Source organism: Epinephelus moara, chromosome 7, assembly GCF_006386435.1.
Source record: "Epinephelus moara isolate mb chromosome 7, YSFRI_EMoa_1.0, whole genome shotgun sequence".
Lineage (NCBI taxonomy): Eukaryota > Metazoa > Chordata > Actinopteri > Perciformes > Serranidae > Epinephelus > Epinephelus moara.
This window is the reverse complement of record NC_065512.1, coordinates 34,689,871-34,710,096: the sequence shown is the minus strand read 5'-3', so window position 1 is coordinate 34,710,096 and position 20,226 is coordinate 34,689,871. Positions and strand designations below refer to the sequence as shown.

Here is a 20,226-nt window from a genome sequence, read left to right as displayed (position 1 = left end):
CAGTCAGTATATTATGTACATTAGATGTCAATAAGCATGGTCCCAGTTTGGAGATGAAGGCTGGAGTCCATCACGGAAGCTAAGCAATGTATTGCTGTGGATGGGGTCCGCAACATAATGCATTTCAGCTACCTACAAAAAGTCCCACCTGAAAAAAATCAATATCAGTTTAAGTGTACGCTATACTGAGAGTATTTTCACTGCTTTACCTTGCCATCAGACAGCCCATTTAGACGGAGAACCCTTTAACGGCTTCAGTTCCCCATCCATGCTCTCTTCAAAGCCACCAGACTCCACTGACAAAAACAGTAACTTTAGCTTGCTGAACATGGGAGCTGCTGGTCTACCACTGCTTTGATCAATCAGTTAGTTTGTGTTATTGTGTGACTTTAGTGAATGCTAACTAACCCTTGCCAAAGTGCCGAAGTCACACAATTACACAAACAAACTAACAGATTGAGGCAGCGGTAGAACAGCCACTCCTGTGTTCAGCAGTGGTAAACTACAGTTTTTTCTCAATGTAATCTGGATATGAAGAGAGCGCTATAACAGCTTAATTTTGCTGTTGGATATCGCTGTCTGACATTAAGGTCTCAAAAGAGCATACACTTAAACTGATATTAATAGCATAGATAGCATAGCATTTTACTGCTGTAGTTGGTCAAGGTGGAGTGAACAGTAACTACTTTATATGCTGTTAGGTACTTTAATGGTGATCACATCTTATAAACCTATCAAATGATTTATACGTGAAATCTTAATGTGAAAATTAAATTAATTAATTGTTAGATATATGTAGTGAAGTGAAAGTACAATATTTGCCCCTGAAATATTGTGGAATAATAGTTCTAATAATAATAGTTCAAGTGACGTGGCATATAATGGGCATACTCAGTAAAGTACAAGCAGCACAAATTTGTACTTAGATACAGAACTTAAGTAGCCTAAGTAGTCTATACTTAGTGACTTTCCATCACAGACTGACTGTAGCAGAGTACAGGCTACAGATGTTGCTAGTTATAAGATATGGTCCTTCCAAGTCATTGGGATGCAGGCTACATTCAGATTTACGCCACAACTGTGTCACTAATTAAACTATGGCCAATGTCAGGAGAGATTCAATTCATTAATTCAGAGCAATTAAGCAGTTAAATGGAGAAAATGTTTTAGATGTTTTCACAGTGAGAAATACTAAAATGGTAAAAAAAAGAAAAAGAAAAAAAAGTAAACAACAAAAGAGCAAAGAGATTGCAGAAGTTAAAAATTAACTGAACTTGCCTGTGCTTTTGCTGCCACACAACACAAATTAAAAGTTTTGAACATTTCGATAACAGAGACTGCCTTGACCTGTTGACCAAGAAGGCTTTTGCAATAGAGCTTGGCAGTGAACAAAGTGTGAAAAATGTGTACATATCACACATTTGGATGACTTGCATTTGTCTACCCTTTGTCAACAGAGCAGTATCACAGTTATAATTACAGGCTGTATGCATGAGGGCTCCTTGGCCTGCATCCATAAAAAGTCATAAACACTAGTATGTTTCTTTTAACTATACACTAAACCTGGATGCACAGTGGACTTTAAAAGGCTTTTATCAGCTGAGTGGGACCCCCATGTGTCACCACAGAAACCTCCTGTCTATTCTCAAGTGATGTATTTCGGGATTTCATTAGACTGAACTGGACAGAAAGGAAACTGGGAAAAAGCTAACCTCATTCTGCTCAAAAGTAACAAAATCCACCTACCAGCTCCTCTAAAGCTCACTAATTAACATGTTATATTGTATTTCTTTAATCAGTACAAAAAACAAATGGTAAAACAACTGTGATTTTAAAACATGGGGAATTTTAGAATGGGTGTTATGCTTCCACAAAGACGCATCCTGCCACAGTGGGTTGGGACTGCTTTATCAGCGGTAACCAACATATGTGCACAGTGCATTGGCGGCGACTACTTAGCCACTGGGATACATACACTCGGGGCTCGCATGCACTAACATGCATATGCTGCCGGACCGTTGTCTACCATAACAAAGAACAGAGAAGCTTAGATTACAACACACACACAGGATGCCATTACTCCACTATATCTTTAAGGCTCACACATAGTTACTAGGACAGCTACAGTCAGGCGGATGTGCACGTTGTTCGATTCATAATACAACTGAGGGTCTGTGTCAGCCCCGGCAGTAAACGGGAGGGCTGGGAGGTAAGATTACCTTCCTCCTACTGCCAACATCTGGAGTGAATGTCTGCAGCTGGCTTGACCGCAGTGTTTTGGACTGGACCGGGGTGTGGAACAAGAGATTGGAAAATGCAGAGTCAGTGTGCCTGCTATGAATACAGTCCGTGCCATCACAGAAAATTGAGTCCCTGCGGACACAAATGAATGATGACATTTACATCACACAGACCAAAATGGATTGGCAGATGTGAAAACAATGAATGGGCCCTTACATAGCAAATAGTTGTTTTCTGCTATATCAGTACTGTAAATGTCACATACAGAACCTTAAGCCTTTGCCAAAAGTAAGATTACTGCTTTATTGCTTTAAGGCCTTTTCTATTTAAGTTTAATTACGTTAGCAAAAACTACTTAGTAATTACAAACTTATAAACTCACAATGTACAGAGAGTGGGAGAAACGAGGTGTCAGTAGGGACCTGCAGCTCATTTTCGCCAATGGGCCCCTAATAGAGTTAACCAGGCCCTGCATGTAGCCTTTAATATGTGACCCTTTTCCAGCCTACTAGCTCTCGAGGTGGTTATGTAGTCATGGTCTACATATAATCACAATATTTTAGCATGTAGTACTATAAATATATGTGCTGGGCTACTAAAATCTACTTATTATTATTTTTGTACATGTAGATGTTAAAAAAATATGAAAAGCACTAGTTTCTCTTTGGCCCACAGCAACACGTAGACCTACTATGTGCCATCTCATCCTGTGAGGGAACTAAATTGACACTAACAAGGAACATAAGCACATATTTTGAGCCAAGTGATGACAATAGGCACTTCTATCCCTTTGTGATCTATTCAAGGATCACAGAGAGCTCTCAGTCGTTTGAAAGTCTGCACACATTGAGCTGGTACAAACAGATTACCAGCCACACTATTAGTGGGCCAGTGTGTCAGCCAGGCTCAGTTACCTGTCATCAGTGGTCAGACGGCTGCTGTGTCATTTTGTGGCCATGTGACCTGCAATGTGTCTGCCCCTGATGGGATCCTTTTTCAGCCCAGCTGCGGAACAACAAGCTGTGTTTACGTCAGCTATATTTATACTTTCAGGACAAAAATATGAGAATGACTTGCCTCCTGCGGCCTTACGTTGTCTGACACTCACAAGCCACAGCTAAAGAAGGGATAGAGGTGGAGGGAGGATGTGAAATCTCACCTGAAGGATGGTGTATGTGAGGCTGGATCAGATTATTCATCTATTCTTCATGCAGGGATTCTGTTCTTTTTTTTCTGCTGAGCTCTTCGACTTTGTTGCAGTACAGCTAAGAGGTATTACAGTATAGCCCTCTTGGTTCAGCAACTTCATTGATATTTAGCTGGAATGACTGGGACTGGGCTTTTGAGGTCTCCCAAAATCTCCTAACAATGGACACAGTAAGATGACCAACCATGTCAGTGACCAACGAACACTAGACACAGTGATTATAATTATCACCATAACCCATATTTGGAACATAACAGTGTTGTGGTCTTATTGTTTCTATGGATATCCACTGCTGCACGGGGCCTAAAACTTTGATGTATGCCTGACAGCGCCACTGAAGAACAATAAACATCAAAGGTCACTGTCTGACTGCAATGACCTGGACACCTAACCAAAAGTGACAGCCCTTGTTTCCAGGGAATGAAGTGGTAAACAGCTGACAGCTGTTTCAGATCGATACAACATTGCAGCACAGTGGGCAGCAAACCAACGTGAGACCTCAGACAGGTGTGTTTGTCTTCTGACAGGTGTGTTTGAAGGGTGCTTGACCCACAGCTGGAGAAAGATCAACATTTGTGTCATCCAGGGTAATTTCTCTTTGCTGGTTATTGACCGCTGCCAGGCCAGCGAAGCTCAGGTCCTCAAAAATATATCTGTTTGTACCACATGTGAATGGAAGGATGCTGGTTTCAATCCCTGCATGCCAAGTGAATGACTAATGCTCTCCCCTCACTATTAGTGAGGCTCTAAGGATGGCCATGTCGCTCAGTCGGTCAGTCCACTACTTAGACTCAGCAAATATTGGATGAATTGGCATGACATTTTTGAACAGACAATCATAGTCCCTACTGACTTTGGTGATCCTCCGACCTTTTCTCTTGCGCCACCAACAGGTAAAGATTTGGGCCAACACTTTGGTTGATGAAGAAATATTTGTAAAACTGATGGCATTCCCATCAGCCTCAGCTTTGTGTTTCGCACTAATTAGCAAATGGCAGTGGGCTAACACACGCTAAACTATGTAAGATGGTGAGCATGGTAAACATTATATCTGCTTAGCATCAGCGTGCTAACATTATCATTGTGAACATGTTGACATGCTGATGTTAGCATTCAACTCAAAACAATGCTGTGTTTAAATAAAACCTAAAAAACCGGCTAGCATGTCTATAGACTTGTTAAAATATACCTCTGTATATTAATTTTTGAACTTACATCAGTGATCACTGCAGTTCATTCCAGAATTTTTGTTCCTACACACCCTTGTGATACTCCTGTCACAACAACAGGGTTGATTTCCTTCCTCTCTCATCATCTGAGTCAATTTTCCACCTTGGTGGAAACAGTAACACGGGGACTAAATTCATATGACTGGGACTGACTGACACAAGCCAAGTTTTATTTACCAAGGTCTTGACGAATGGCAGCATGGTCACGCGTGGCTACTGCGGTTGCCTCACAGTAGGAAAGTCCTGAGAGTTTGCATGTTCTCAATGTGACTGTGTTTGTTTCTGCCTCAGCCCAATGACATGCAGGTATGGGGAAATGTTGGTCTTTCATTGAGCGTGCAGTTTGTTTTGATTGACTTATAGCAAACGTGGACGACCTCTAAAATGCTCTAAAAGATTAATGACACTGCGATGCACGTTTCAGAAAGATTGTAAGGGAAAAGGGACAGTTACATAAAACGGAAGAAGACAGGAGAACAATATGAATATTTAGCCACACGACTGTAGACTGTAGATGTATGGTGATGCTGAACTTTGCAGAACACAAACATTATTAACCTATTGATATTTTGCTTTATCAGTTCAGATCCCCCATCCATTCCAAGCGATATAGCCTTTCTAGGATGTTTGGATCTATAATAACTGTCATCTGAATCCACCCAAGAGCACTTAATTATTTGATGGGATGTCTTTAAGCCAGTCACAGTGTTCCACATCATGTAAAGTGGACTGCAGTAAAGACACGCCCCCTTTTTTAACAAACATGGCCGACCATGAGGCAGAGAGGAAGCGTTGGGCACATTTCAGTCCATTTATCATATTGTTAAAGTACATAATTTGTGTTTAAATGGTGTCTAAGTAAACACGAGATGTCATATTAGGTCAAAAATTAGTGTGAAAGATTTATAGCTTTTACTCAAAATGTATTTATTTTTTTCAAAAATATCCATCCACTGTAGTTAATGGACGGTAGATCTGAATGCATGAGCGATGTGTTTTAAAGCAGTATTTATTGATGTGAGTTAACAATTTAAAAAAATAAAATAAAAATAAACTCAGGTTTTTTTTTCTTGAAAGAAAGAGAAGATTTAATAAGACCATTTATTGTTATTTTTTACTTTTAGGTAGTTTCTGGGTTAAAATTCTTTGTCCAGTGGATGGGGCAGAAAAAAAAACCAAGTAGGCTATTATAATGATTCTTTGTCTAATGATTAATGTGTGCATTTAGAGTACAAATCAATCATTACAATATTGTTTTTGTGTTTGGAACATAATTGGGTTCTGAATGCATTAACATGGTCATTTAGTTTAGGCTACCATAGAAATAAAAGGTAGGCTACAAATGTATAACAACGAAATCCCAATTACACTGCTTGAAGTCAGTTTTCTTTATTAACATCCCACAGATAGGAGAAATCAAATATACCTCCTACTCATGGCAATTTGTGCTCTATGAGGAGATTTATCCTCTGTTTTTAATTTTCAATGCATTGTGAATTCAACCAGACATTTATGACTAAGCAAGTGTATACCAATAAAATATTAAAATATAAATTTGCATGGCGCATGGAGTTTTACATGGAGATGGGGGAAATGATGTTTGAACCGCCCACCTCCAGGGGGCAGTAAAGTCTCTACGGGTCAGACCTCCGCACCCGGAAAAACTTTCAAAGCTACTGAGCATGCGTTTACACTGGGGATAGCTAGCTTCAGTTACATTAATATAAAGAAAATCTGACCAAAATGTCTTCAAAAAGTCAGGATAACGACGATAACTTTGAAGGACAGTCTGCATTGAAGGAGGAATTGAACAAAAAGGTAGTGTTGGCCGTATCATGTTGCTGGTGGCTAATGTAATAGCCTCAAATTAGCTGGTAAACATGTAGCATGTCTCATTTCAGGATATAACTATGATTTAACACACGTTAATGTTGAAACACGCGGACTTTCGGGACTATCTTTCTTATGAAGTCAGATACTTTGTTGCCTGAAGTGTTTCCTTTTCATCACGTCAGTGAAATAATTTGTGTTACTCACTTACAGATCAAGGAGCAGAAGGTTTTACTGGATGAGCTCTCTAATCTGAAGAAAAGCAGGGTGAGTACATGAAACTGACATATTTATTTAGTTATTTAGTTAATGTAATTATGCTCTGGCAACAATTAATATGAATTTCTTGTAAGACGCATCTCTAAAGAGAAATTCTCAAGCAACGTTTTATTATTAATTTTTTTTAATAAAGACTTCTCTCAGGAGCAACATGTGTATTTCTGTATGTATTGATGTGCATTTCTTATGTGTTCCTTTATCAGAGAGTCTACATTCAGCAAAGGAACAGTAACATTTTCTTTCTAGCAGACAGAAGTCAGACGCTGGGTTCATGCAAACGTAAGTTGAGAGCTGTACGTTTAAGTTAATTCATATCACTTTAATAGATAAACTATCTGGCATCTGTCTGTCTTATTTGTTAAAACCCGAGGCTGGACAAATGAAGTTTGACCATAAACCATCATGTTGTAGATAGACATAACAGATGATATTTTCTGTCTCCAGAGGAACTGGATAGCATGAAAAAGGATCTGCAGGATATGTAGGACTGACCTTCACCACAACAATGTGTGGCATCTTCTGTCTGTTGAGTCTGTCACCTGCTCAGTTAGAGTGGGACAAAACAGTCCATGAACATTTGCAGAGAAGAGGGCCCAACTGGAATCAGGATCTCACAGTCAGAGGCACAAATCCCTGCTATCAGTGTTTATTCTCTGCCCATGTTCTTCACATGAGAGGTCTTCTCACACCCCAGCCAATACAAGACAACACTGGAAATGTCCTGGTGTGGAACGGGGAGATTTTTGGCGGTCTCCCAGTGCTGCCAGAGGAAAATGACACTGCTGTTGTCTCACAGCGGCTTTCATCCTGCAGTAGCTCTTCAGAGATTTTGTCAGTCCTGTCCAGTGTACATGGACCATGGGGGTTTGTTTACTACCAGAGGGCTGGAGACTACCTCTGGTTTGGCAGAGACTTCCTTGGTAGGCGGAGTTTGCTGTGGAAATTCGATGCGGAGGACCAGGCCTTGACCCTGACTTCTGTGGCAGCCCACAGCTCTGGACATGCACAGTCTGCTTGGCAAGAGGTCCCAGCAGTTGGTGTGTATCGGATTGACCTGAAGGCAGTTACAGAAGCTGGCTCTGTGACATTTGAGGTTTATCCTTGGGCTCATGGGGGAAATGATCTAGTCTTGAGCTGCAGTCAAACTATATTGGAGTCTGTCCCCAGTGGCTGCACTGCTGTGATGAACCAGTCTGGCCTTGTACTCACCTCACCTGTGTGTCCTCTAAATACATCCATTCCAGAGTCATTAAATGAGAAAGAAATTGATCCAAAGTCATATTCATGTGTTCAGGATCTGGAGCAGCTGCTTGCAAGCAAAGAGAAAAACAGTGAGGTGAACCATCTTATTGATGTTCTCAGTGAGGCAGTAAGGCGACGTGTTCAGTCTTTGCCATTCAGGGTACAAGAAGAGTGCCCTCCCTCTACTAACAATGCTAGTATTGCTATACTTTTTTCAGGAGGTATTGATTCAATGATCCTGGCTGCCTTAGCTGACCGTCATGTACCTGCTCATCAACCAATAGACCTTCTGAATGTAGCATTCAAGCTACAGGAGCCAAAGAAGCAGAAAGAGTCTGCAAAGAAACCCAAAAAGCACAAATACAAGCCCACAAATTCTAAGCGTGATGAAGTTGATCCCCAAATATCCAGCCCCTTTAATGTTCCAGACAGAATCACCGGAAAAGCTGGCCTTCAGGAATTACAAGACTTGAATCCTGAAAGAAGATGGAATTTTGTCGAAATCAATGTAACAAAAGAGGAGCTGCAGAAAGTCCGCCAGGAGCGCATTTGTCATTTGGTGCATCCATTGGATACGGTGCTTGATGACAGCATTGGATGTGCTGTGTGGTTTGCAGCAAGAGGGACAGGGTTCATCGCAGAGGACAGTGACCAGAGGCCCTTCACATCAACAGCAAAGGTGAGGTACAAACACCAAACTTTGCACTTTCCAGGAGCAAAGGCTTCTGAGCTTTGTTTAACTTTTTATCAATGCAGGGGATTTGATGCAACTGTCCACTGGGCTATAACACAGGTATGAGTGCAAAGGGATAAACAGTAGGGTCACAATCATTGCAAAAATATCAAGTCATAAATGCATCATTTCTTACTGATAATAGAACAAAAACAAATTGAAATCAAGAGATGTGTCACAATTCCCAACAACCACATTGACCTGCTGTTCTGTGTTGCTGCTTTATAACTGCAGGTAATTCTGACAGGAATCGGAGCAGATGAGCAGCTGGCAGGTTACTCAAGACACAGAGTCCGATTTAAGATGTCTGGACATGAGGGACTGATCCAGGAACTGGCCATGGAGCTGAGCAGGATCCCTTCCAGGAATTTGGGAAGAGATGACAGAGTGATAGGGGACCATGGGAAAGAGGCCAGGCAAGTGTGGCACCTGTTTTAAGTTCCCATTACATGTTACCAGAACCAAACGTGCGTGAAATTGCATATTTTACCTGGCAACAGGTATAACTAAAAAAGCTGTGAAAGCTAGATACTTAACTGCTAACCAGATAGCATCAGCATCAAATCCATACTCTAGGGGTGAGTTGCATGCTGAAAAAGATATACTGTTGAAATTGTACTTAGTTTTCATAAGACATCAGACATGAGGCTGTTCATCATGTTTTTTTTTTTGTTTTGTTTTTTTAAATGGATTGTTCATTAATTGTGAACGTGTTCAGAATGTAGACTGTTTGTATTTCTTTACTCTAAAAAAAGGGGGATACATTTGTAGGTGTTATTTACAGTGGTTTCACTGGTCTGACTCACTTGAGATCAACCTGGGCTGTATGAACTGAAATGAGTTCGACACCCCTGGGTAGAGTTTCTGACAAATGTAACTCTGGCATCTGCAGATTTCCCTACTTGGACGAGGATGTGGTGAGCTACTTGAATTCTCTGCCGGTGTGGGAGAAGGCAGACTTGTCACTCCCTCGGGGTGTCGGGGAGAAACTGCTCCTGAGACTGACGGCGAAGCAGCTGGGCCTAGGCCAGTCAGCAGTCCTGCCAAAGAGAGCCATGCAGTTTGGCTCCCGCATCGCCAAGATGGAGGACAGTCAAGAAAAGGCCTCTGACAAATGCACAAGACTCCTAACTGAGTAGACAAATCTCTGGTTTTAATTAAAAGAGTATAAAAATCATTTTTAGTAGAAAAGATCAATATAAAATTACATACAATTGAGATTATAGGCCTATTTACATTAGTTATTGATTTACTGTCACAGACAGATTCTTTAAGTTTGCAAAAAGTTCACATTTGACTATCTGTTTTGTGTGTGCTGGTCTTGGATAAATTTTTTTAACATGGCATAATAAATATGGTATTTTCCTCTATACCATGTATGACTCAACATCTTGAAGTTTTTCTCTGAAGTAAAGGTCACAATCAATATAGGAAGGCAAGTTCCCAACATCGAAACGTCCAGAAATCTGATGAATGTATACTGGCTTCCTGAAAGACAGAAAGAAAAAACAAACAAAAAAATGCAACAGTGTCATTTATTGAGAAATACACTGATAAACTGGTTTGAAAATGGATTTGTTTTAGTCCAATATCTGCATAATTTGACATGCATAAAAAATATAACACTCAAACACCAATCCAAATCTTATAGTGTGACACAGTAAAGACCCACAAACAGACAAGAAGCCTGTCACAAAGCAGTATTACATAATGATTAGAAAAAGTTTACTGACTAAAACCTGGACTTCTGACATTGGAGGGTCCAACAGATAATACCTTGGAATGAGCCAAGACACAAAGTTTCCTGGGGCATCTTTCTCATCAATAGGGCTCTCCTATGGAAATAAAATGTTGAGCAAAATAGTGAAAAGACAATTTACTCCTAATTCACATCACACGTGGGACTGAGGAGTAGTAGATGTACCTTCTTTTCCTCAAGGAAGGTGTCCAGTAGAGGAAGGCTTTTCTTTGAAAACACATAGAAACAGGGACACTGAAAAACAAATGGAAATTTTCAGCTGAGTGTTGTCACACTGACATCCATATTTGGGTGAACCCTTTTTAACACAGTTCCCCACTTTAATGACAATGATTCTAAACAGGCAGCCAGAGAGAGGTTTTTTTTATGGCTGATGAGCTCAATGTTTTGACAAACTCTGGTTTATATATTTACTGAAGACCAAACTGAGGGCGAAATAACCCTTAAACCAGCGAGCCAAACAGATAGAAGACAACAGCCCTGGGAGAGTATCTGACCACACTGCAGTGAGAGAATCTGACTGGCAGCTCTTTCCTGCCCTTAACCCATTCCCCTCAAGACTGTAAGTCAAACTTGAGGTGGCTCTCCCCTTGTTTTGCAGAGACTTAAATGATCTTTTGTGTTCATGTGGACAAGGATTACAAGACATGTTCAGTGTTTATAGTGAACTTACTGCTCTCCTTGATGTTGTCTCAGAGGGAAGAGGTTTCTCCTTCATACACAGGACGCGGAGATCCCCGTCCACTTCCAATATCCCATATTTATGAGTTTCTGTACAGATGCGCAACACAGAACTAGTTGTGAGCATGAGCCAAGTCACGTCAGACAGTTTATGACTTATCACTTCCTTATCTGACAGCTTCCACAGCCTTAAATTTAATGGTATACTATGCAGGATTGTCGGTTACTGTTTGTAAAAACACTCGTCAGCAAAACTCAAAGTAAGAGCCAACCCCAGATTCACTCTGGTTGAGATTTTGCTTTACTATATTTGTGTTTTTCTGTGCTGTGGCACCTGGTCGCCACCTTTTTTATAAAGCCCCAACCTCACCTGAGTGCTGTGGGGGTAAACGCCCATAAACGTCCCAAACAGAAAAAATAAGAAAATCAGGCAGAAGGCAGTCTCTGCAGGAAAATACACTTCCACACACTTCTAGTGGGTCAGGGGATGACTAAGAGGGATTTCTTCTGTATGAGTATTATGTTTTTTAGGAAACTCCTGCATTGAATATCTTTATCAAAGCCTTATTTCCTACTCACCTTCCTCTTTGCACTGGTATGAGAGCACCAGACAGCTGTCCTCACACTTTGCTTGGAGGTCAGAAAACCTCTCTTTAACTTTACTGAGACTAAAATCTTCTTTGAAGAGGGTGTCACTGATATGGATGGATACAAAGTTGTATCAGTTTGGCAGAGACAAATTATTTTCTACACAACAACACTGCATGGTAGTGTTGATAATGTCAACTCAGTAAACTTACCCCCCAATCACTAAGACATGGTCTTCTATCTTGAAGTGTGTCACTGCAAGCTGCAGGCAGGCCACAGCACCCAGACGCTCCTGGTGGAATACAAAGTTAGCTTGAGTTAGAGGATGGTGTAAAAAAAAACAACTACTTTCTAAGGGCCAAACATGTGACATTGGTAGTGATGACATGGAAAACACTAATTATGAAACTGTATTTACATCATTGCTTCTCGTCTGATCGCTGAGAATCTTGACATTTGAGAAATGCGATGCCCACTCTTCAAATGCAGCACGGTAAAGAGCGTTAGTCTGTGGGGAGGAGAGCAGTGAGGAGAGAGAAAAGAAGAGGAACAGTTTGTTGTAAATATTCAGTGTGATATAGTTGATTGCAGTGTTATTAAAAAGTATTTCTTTTTACGTCACTTTTTTAATCCATGACAATGACTGAAATAAATTTATCTGACAGCTTTAGTTACTTTGCAAATTACATTTTCTCACACAAAACAAAATGAAAATTTAAATGATTAGTGGCTAACTGACTGACTGGAAATCAATAGTTCAAAATGAGCTCCACCTCAACCAACAACAGTAAAATCCTGCTTTTTTACAGAATCATCTAATGAGATCATATACAATAGTAAAACAGTCACAAGAGACATTTTCTATATTTTAACTACATTTTATTGATTATACTTTTACTGAAGCAACATTTTAATGCAAGACTTTTACTGTAGCAGAGTATTTCTACTGTGTGCTATTAGTACTTTTACTTAAAGGAAGGGTCTGAATACTTAGTCCACCACTGAATACAGATATTTACATTTTTTATGTTGTCAATTTAAATTTTCTTTAAAGCCAAACTTTGTTTAGCTGCAATAATTAATCAAATAAATGTAAAAAAACACCCTAACACCCTGCACATAATTGTCTATGTAAAAAGAAACTTCCACAAAAATAGAAACAAAGGATATATTTTAAACAATAAAAACACAATTTAAGAAAACGTTTAATTTGAAAGAGTTCACAGGAAGTGAACATATGCAGTTGTGTCTGCCTTTACACTGATGTTAAGCTTAATACAGCTGATTATCATTAAAGTATTTGTGAACATACATAAACACAGTGCATATCTAAACTGTATAGGGAAACTTTTATTTTAAAAGAGTCTGCTGGAAGTGTTTGCATGTTATTTTGTATGACTGTACACTTTAGTTTGCATTCATAATCAAGTGTCCAGACTGCCCCCCTGTGGTCACAGAGTACAACTGCACAGAGACGGTGGCGTAGTTACACACTATGACCACATGAGGGCAGTCTCGAAACGTGAATATGAATGGAATGTAAAAGCAGTCACAATGTCGTACCTACTGTGATTTAAAAAAAAAAAAAAAAAAAATGTTTTTACAGAGTTAATAAAAGTAATTTCTAGAATGCATAGTAGCAGAATTGTTAATGCGCTGTTTGCTTTTACACGCTGTATAGTTAAACTTAATACCGCGCATTGTCTCTTCACTGCCCTCTGGTCACAGTGCATAATTATACAGAACCAAGTGTAGTTACACTCTATGACCACAGTAGGGCAGTAGAGATGCAGATCATTATAAAGTGTAAAAGACACACAACAACATACTTCCTGTGAGCACTTTCAAAATAAAACTTTCTAAATACAGCAGGGTGTAGTTAAGCATTGTGACCACCGGAGGGCAGTGTAGAGACGTTAAGGTTTAGATATATTTTAACGCAAAAAACATTTGTATTAGCTTAAAAAAAACACCTATCATCATTATCATATGCAAAATCTACTCAAACTAGTAATGAAAATAATAGTAACAATAATAAGAGGAAGAAGAAAATGAAAAAATAATTTGTCAGGATCGCTCATTTATGAGTGTCTTATGATTGACCTATGATCATTGATGAATTAACATCTAACAATAGGATACAGGTAACTAATGTCATGGAGCTAATAAACCTGCTGAATATGCTGTTGGGTAGTTATTATTATTTAACAATGCATCATATTTTAAACTAAAATATATGCAAGGCAACTGGAAAGTATAACTGTTAGATAAATATAGGCTAACTCAGTGCAATCAAACGTAACATTTCTTTAAATTATGTCTATCTGAGATGAAGTACATTAAAGTAGTACCAAATGAAAAGACTTAGGTATTAAAAAATGGATTTCAGAACAATACTTGAGTATGAGTAAATTACAAATTACAACCCCGATTTCAAAACAGTTGGGACGCTGTGTAAAACATAAATAAAAACAGAATGCAATCACTTGCAAATCCTTTATGACTTATATTCAATTGAATACAATCCAAAGACAAGATATTAATGGTTAAACTGAGTAACTTAATTGTTTTTTGTATACACTAATTCTGATTTTGATGCCTGCAACACGTTTTAAAAAACGTTACGACAGGGGCATGTTTGTGTCACATCACCTTACCTTTTAACAATACTCAGTAAGCATTTGGGAACTGAGGAAACTAATTGTTTTAAGTTTTAAAAAGTGAAATTCTCCACTGTGCTATTTTGCGCTTCATAATGTGTCAAATATTTTCAATAGGAGACAGGTCTGGACTGCAGACAGGGCAGTCTAGCACCTGAACTCTTTTACTATGAAGCCCCGCTGTTGTAACATGCAGAATATGTCTCACTGTCTTGCTAGAATGAGCAGTGACGTCCCTGAAAAAGATTTCATAATGATGGCAGCATATGTTTCCCCAAAACCTTCATTGTGCCTTAACAAATGGGAAGCTGTCCATGATGCCATGGGCACTAACACACCTCCATACCATCACAGATGCTGGCTTTGGAACTTTGTGCTGGTAACAATGTGGTTGGTCATTTTCCTCTTTAGCCCGGAGGACACAATGTCCATGATTTCTTAAAACAATGTGAAATATGAACGTGTCAGACCATAGCACACTTTTCCACTTTGTGTCTGTCCATCTCAGATGTGCTCAGGTAGAGAGGAGTTGGTAGCTTTTCTGGATGTTGTTGATATATGGCTTTCACTTTACGTAAAAGTGTTCCTGAGTAAATAGTCATGTCCTTCATACAGTCATGTTGATTTTAATGGTCAAAGGTCACAGCCATTCAAGACTGGTTTTTAGTCTTGCCCCTTTCATGCAGATTTCTCTGGATCTTATGAATCTTTTTATTTATTCTTATTTATCATTAAACTAATTTTTTTGATGATATTATGGATCGTAGATGATTAAATCCCTAAATTCTGCAATTGAGTGTGGTGAAACAATGTTCTTAAAATTGAATCAGCTGCCCAGTGCCACACACTCTTTTCACACACTGACCATCCTTGCTTGTATCCTATAATGATACTATCACCTGTCACCAATTAACCTGTTTACCTGAAATGTTCCAGGTTTTCTTTTCATAATTCAAGCTCCCAGTGTTTTGTTGCCCCGTCCCAGCTTTTTTTGGAACATGTCGCAGGCATCTAATTCAGTGTTGTTTATCAGTTTGAACATTAAACCTCTTGTCTTTGTACTGAATTCAATTGAATACAGTTCAAAAGTATTTGCAAATTATTGAGTCCTGTTTTTCATATCATTTTTCACAGCGTCCCAACTTTTTTGAATCAGGCTTGTACTTTGCACCACTGCCTGCACTGAGCTACTTACAACAACATAAATGCAGTCCACACAGCCAGAGGCGCTCAGAGCACGGACCCAGTGGGATATCAGAGCACACCGTCCCACAGGCAGCAGCGGCTTGGCAGTCCCAGCCAGGTGAGCGAACCTCCCGCTGCTGTCGGCCACCACATCCCTCTGGAGCCTGGTTCCGTACCCGGCAGCGAGAATTACAGCTTTCATTTAGACTCTGACCTGGGACACACGCAACTCACCTGTCCGCTGTATCACCTGGTGGTTTACCTACTAACTACTAATACTGCTGAACCCAGTGACAGATCGGTAGAAAAAATGGTGGAAAAATAAGTATTTTACAGTTCAGGGTCAGACTCATCTCGCGAGATTGAGCGTCTGGCTTCCGGTTAGTATTTCCAAAATAAAAGTAATGCTTCTTCCGATAATTTTAAAAACTAAGAAGTGTAGGTTGTGAACAGTGTCCGAACAGCGAAAATGAATCCAGGGATGTGATTGATTGTTGGATTTTAAATCAGTAGGGGGCTGTAATATTACAACTGAGATTTTATTAGTTATCCATGACACTATTTTTAGTTTATGGTTACACTACTCGTTACTGGGGAAAAAAGTAATGTTGCTGTAACACTGTAACAACAAACACCAAGAACACTTTATGAAGGTAGTATAAACTTTCGGGAAAAAAATAGTACAACTGACTCCTTTTTGTTTTTAGTTTTATTAAAAACATAAAACCTTGAAGATCCTCTCCAGACACATTAGGACATACAACCACATGTGGAAGAAGTATCTAAGTATAATCAAGAAAATAAAGTATTCAATAAAGGTAAATCCTCACATTTTGAGGCTGTAGGCACGGATATTGATGGGTAGTTTAATAACAAACCATCACATTTCACTATTCATATGTTTTATGTGTAAAAATCTTAATTTGTAAAGTGACTAAAGATACCAAATAAATGTAGTGGGGTACAAAGTACAATATTTCCCTGTGAAATGTAGTGGAAAAGAAGAAGAAAGTGACATTAAAAAGACTCATGTTTAGTTCAAGTACCTCTAATTTGTACCCAAGTACAGAACTTACAGTAAATGTACTTAGTTACATTCCACCATTGCATACGACTGTGAGAACAAAATTTTTTTTTTCCTACACACACATTTTATATTTCTACCTCAAATAAATGTCAGTTGAACAAATGAAATGTGTATGTATGTGTGTTTACGTGTAATATTAAATGTCTTCTCACTTAAACTCACCTCTTAAATTTACCAGACCAGCACAGATTTTGAGCATTTTAGTAATTTTTGGGACCAACTTAATTGGCACTGGTTGAGAGAGAATTTTGTACACCTTCAGACGCCTTATTGCCCGTTCAACATGTCTGTTGGCATGAGCGATGCACTGTGTGCGAGTGACCTCCTCTTTTGTCAGCTGGCATTTTTTGTTTGTGAATGCTGGCATGATAAAGTTCACCCTACACTCCTCCAGCAAGTCTCGTGCTGTGAAACCCCAGTCACCCATTATCACTTCATCGCCAGCACGCAAATAGTTCAGAATCCCCGAGGTCTGCATTATGTACCTGTCACTGCATTTGGCATCATAAGCATCTGAAATGAACATGATAATTCCAGAAGGAGAAATTGCCACCAAATATTTCACAGTGTTGTTGCCATAGTAGTGTCTTTGTAATTCAGTTACAGAGTGTTGCTTCGTGGCTTTCTGCGTAACAGTCTCTGTACGGCCAATTACACAGATTGTGTTTGGAAAGTGTTCTTTAAAAGCTTGTGGCAATGTATCTTTGATTGTTTCACGGGGCAACCATGGAATAAGATCCTTAATGTGTTCAGACATTATGTCTATCCACATTCCAACAGTCTTTTTGACCTGATGTTGTGGGGTTTTAAATCGCCGTGCTAAATCAGCCATGTCAAAGTTTTGTCTTAATTTCATTAAGGTCATTAGGATTTGGTCCACAACAGGCATTGATGATGAAGCAGGGGCGAATGGTTGCAGGCAGGATACAAGGGTGTGAAACTCAATGAGCTGAATCCCTGTATACAAGAGGGAGTCTGCGAAACTCTCCAAAACACTATCTGCAACAGGGTGTGATGGTTTTATGGATGGTGCACTCATGATGGGAGGCACTTTTGAATAAGTGTGGTCCTCCATCCCTGGGTCTGACCACTGTGTTTGGGCATCACGGGTAGGCTCTGATGTTGAACACGGCTCCTCATTCATCTTGCCACGCTCATCTGAGGGTAACAATACAGTTCACAATTATAAGGAGTATGAAATATTATCACAGATATTATTGTGCTGTTAACACTTTTTAGTTTTACAGTGGTGGGAGATGTATTCAGATCCTGTAATTAAGTGAAAGTACTAGCACCACAATCTAACAATACTCTGTTACAAGTAAAAGTAAAGGTATGTAAGTATAACCAGAAAAATGTATATAAGCTATTAAATGTAAAAGTGCTCAATACAGAAAAATCCTCATATTTGAGAAGCTGGAAACCTTAATAAGGTATAATGAGAAAGGAATCAAGTAAAAATACAAGTAACTCAAATTTGTACTAAAGTAGAGTCATTGAGTTAATGTACTCTGATACATTCCACCACTGGTAGTGAATATTTTAACTTAAGTTTCTAAAAAATATCTGTGAAAGATCTTGGGAGATTAAACGAGAAACTGCACCAATATCTATTTCTTTTTACAAACAGATAGCCATACATAAACTGTTTTACTTTAATGCTGCCTGCACTATGTGCCATATTGCCTTAAATCTTAAACGGTACAGAAAATAGTGAAATTACCTAGCTGTCATTAAGGTTACCTCACAAACACTAAAGGGACTGTTCGTTATTATTAGGGGGAAGGTGGTGGGGCACTAGGGACCTACGTTGTGTTCACATTGGGTGCGAATAAAAAATTATTGTGAGTGGATTACATGTAAAGTCAACATACAGATTCAATTAGATGTGAATTCCTGCTGGGCAGCGCGATGGATGCAACCTGAGTTACACAAGTAGCGCAATTTCACATCATAAGCTTATTTGCAAGAGTTGAAAAATCTGAATTTAAGAGACCAATTTGTGCAGCAATAGCCAATCAGCATTGAGATCCTCCAGGGACGTATGATGCCAAGGACATACCGGCAGAAGTTCATTCATTGATTTTGCAATTTCACATTAGTATGATGTGAGTTATTTGTGCATATGAGGCGAGTCAACACAAAAAATTCTAGCATTCAAACTCACGCATGAAATGTGACACGAAAATTTGCATCACGTTTGGTTTGAACACATTATATTTTATATTCTGGCTTAGGGGAGGAGCATACAAATTTAAGTGGCTGTAGTTTGTGTTTATTGTACCACTGATTTTTAAAGAAAACATGACAATTTTTCTTTAAAAAATGCCAAAATTACACCATTTATTGGAAGCAGAAACTTCAAAAGCAGAAATTATCATTGGGTCTTCAAATGTCCGGTGGTCCTTGGACACTTGTGCAACGAAACAAATCTCAGCTTAAAATAGTGATATTTCATATAAATCCCTTTATTCTACATCACTTTTAGGAATTGGCCAAAAGTTAACTGTTTGCATTAAACAACCAACATGCATGACAAAAGTGAAAATCCAAGGCTTTTTTCAACTCCAGGATTTCGTCTACAACTTTACAGTGGAAGGAGGGTCATGCATTTTCTGTGAGGCACTCACAGACACGCAAGGATCTGTAGCTTGGTGAAAGGTCAAAATAAAACAACAACCAACCAAAAACAAAGTCACACCCCAATCACCCCACTTCTCTTTTAAGTAAAGAACAGTCCCTAATGTTACACTTGAACTCATACCTGCTATTGTGGCACTGTTGTCATTCATGTTCTGGATCGTCTTCACTCTCTCTTCTGCTGGTCTGTCGTCGCCCGACCACAAGGTAGGATCCGGAAGTTCCTTTGATGGCTTTTTGTCCACAAAATTAAATGAGCACACAAAAATCGTTTTCGGTGGTTTTTCTCAAGTTTAGACTTTCTTAGACATCTTAGAAAATGCTAATGCTAATTTAATCTATTATCAGTTTAAAAAAGCAGTAATGCTGAACTGTAGGCGAATTTCTTTAGAAAACAACCGCCTGTGGTTGTCCCCCAATAGGGACCCCAGTAGCCACTGACCGAACCAGCTCACCCCTACTTCCGCTATATCACCGGAAGTTATCTCAAATAAGGATAAAGTAGTTCACCTAAAATTTTACATAAAATATACTCTGCCAATTGCCTTATTGCTAAATTTACAGACATGATACTTCCTGTTCCTTTAGTAAGCATAGTATATAAACTATTTCTCAGATATTTTTGAAAGTGAAATATCCATAAGATTTTGGATCTATCAGGAATCTCACTCCTTTTAAACCTGCAGTTCAGTTAGTTATACTTACATGGAGCTTTTTTTCATTACTGTTACTATTCAGTCATTTTCCTTCACAAACAATTAGGTTTGAAAAATTACAATTTCATGTGTATAACAGTACATTGTAGAGACCCAAATCCTTAGTTTAAAAACACAATTGAGATGTTCAAAACACTCAACTGATTACA

General features: G+C 39.0%; 4 protein-coding genes across 4 annotated transcripts; 2 read left to right on the top strand and 2 right to left on the bottom strand.

Moving 5' to 3' along the window:
- Positions 1 to 6,325: 6,325 nt before the first annotated feature.
- Positions 6,326 to 7,369, top strand: LOC126393449 (ASNSD1 upstream open reading frame protein-like). Its single transcript, XM_050049636.1, has 4 exons — positions 6,326 to 6,495; positions 6,721 to 6,774; positions 6,990 to 7,065; positions 7,231 to 7,369. Exons 1-4 carry the CDS (start codon positions 6,421 to 6,423, stop codon positions 7,269 to 7,271), a joined length of 246 nt encoding a protein of 81 aa, XP_049905593.1. The 5' UTR covers positions 6,326 to 6,420; the 3' UTR covers positions 7,272 to 7,369.
- On the top strand, positions 7,292 to 10,148 carry asnsd1 (asparagine synthetase domain containing 1). Its single transcript, XM_050049594.1, has 3 exons — positions 7,292 to 8,707; positions 8,996 to 9,177; positions 9,654 to 10,148. The coding sequence occupies exons 1-3, from the start codon at positions 7,292 to 7,294 to the stop codon at positions 9,898 to 9,900; spliced, it is 1,845 nt and encodes a 614-aa protein (XP_049905551.1). The 3' UTR covers positions 9,901 to 10,148.
- Positions 9,894 to 16,003, bottom strand: zgc:136439 (uncharacterized protein LOC678627 homolog). The gene is made up of 8 exons (XM_050049624.1): positions 15,645 to 16,003; positions 12,208 to 12,297; positions 12,002 to 12,081; positions 11,781 to 11,896; positions 11,194 to 11,291; positions 10,686 to 10,754; positions 10,538 to 10,596; positions 9,894 to 10,249 (listed from the first exon to the last, which is right to left on the bottom strand). Exons 1-8 carry the CDS (start codon positions 15,834 to 15,836, stop codon positions 10,129 to 10,131), a joined length of 825 nt encoding a protein of 274 aa, XP_049905581.1. The 5' UTR covers positions 15,837 to 16,003; the 3' UTR covers positions 9,894 to 10,128.
- A 330-nt stretch (positions 16,004 to 16,333) lies between these two features.
- On the bottom strand, positions 16,334 to 19,803 carry LOC126393433 (uncharacterized). Its single transcript, XM_050049615.1, has 2 exons — positions 19,486 to 19,803; positions 16,334 to 17,879 (listed from the first exon to the last, which is right to left on the bottom strand). The coding sequence occupies exons 1-2, from the start codon at positions 19,511 to 19,513 to the stop codon at positions 16,870 to 16,872; spliced, it is 1,038 nt and encodes a 345-aa protein (XP_049905572.1). The 5' UTR covers positions 19,514 to 19,803; the 3' UTR covers positions 16,334 to 16,869.
- Positions 19,804 to 20,226: the final 423 nt, after the last annotated feature.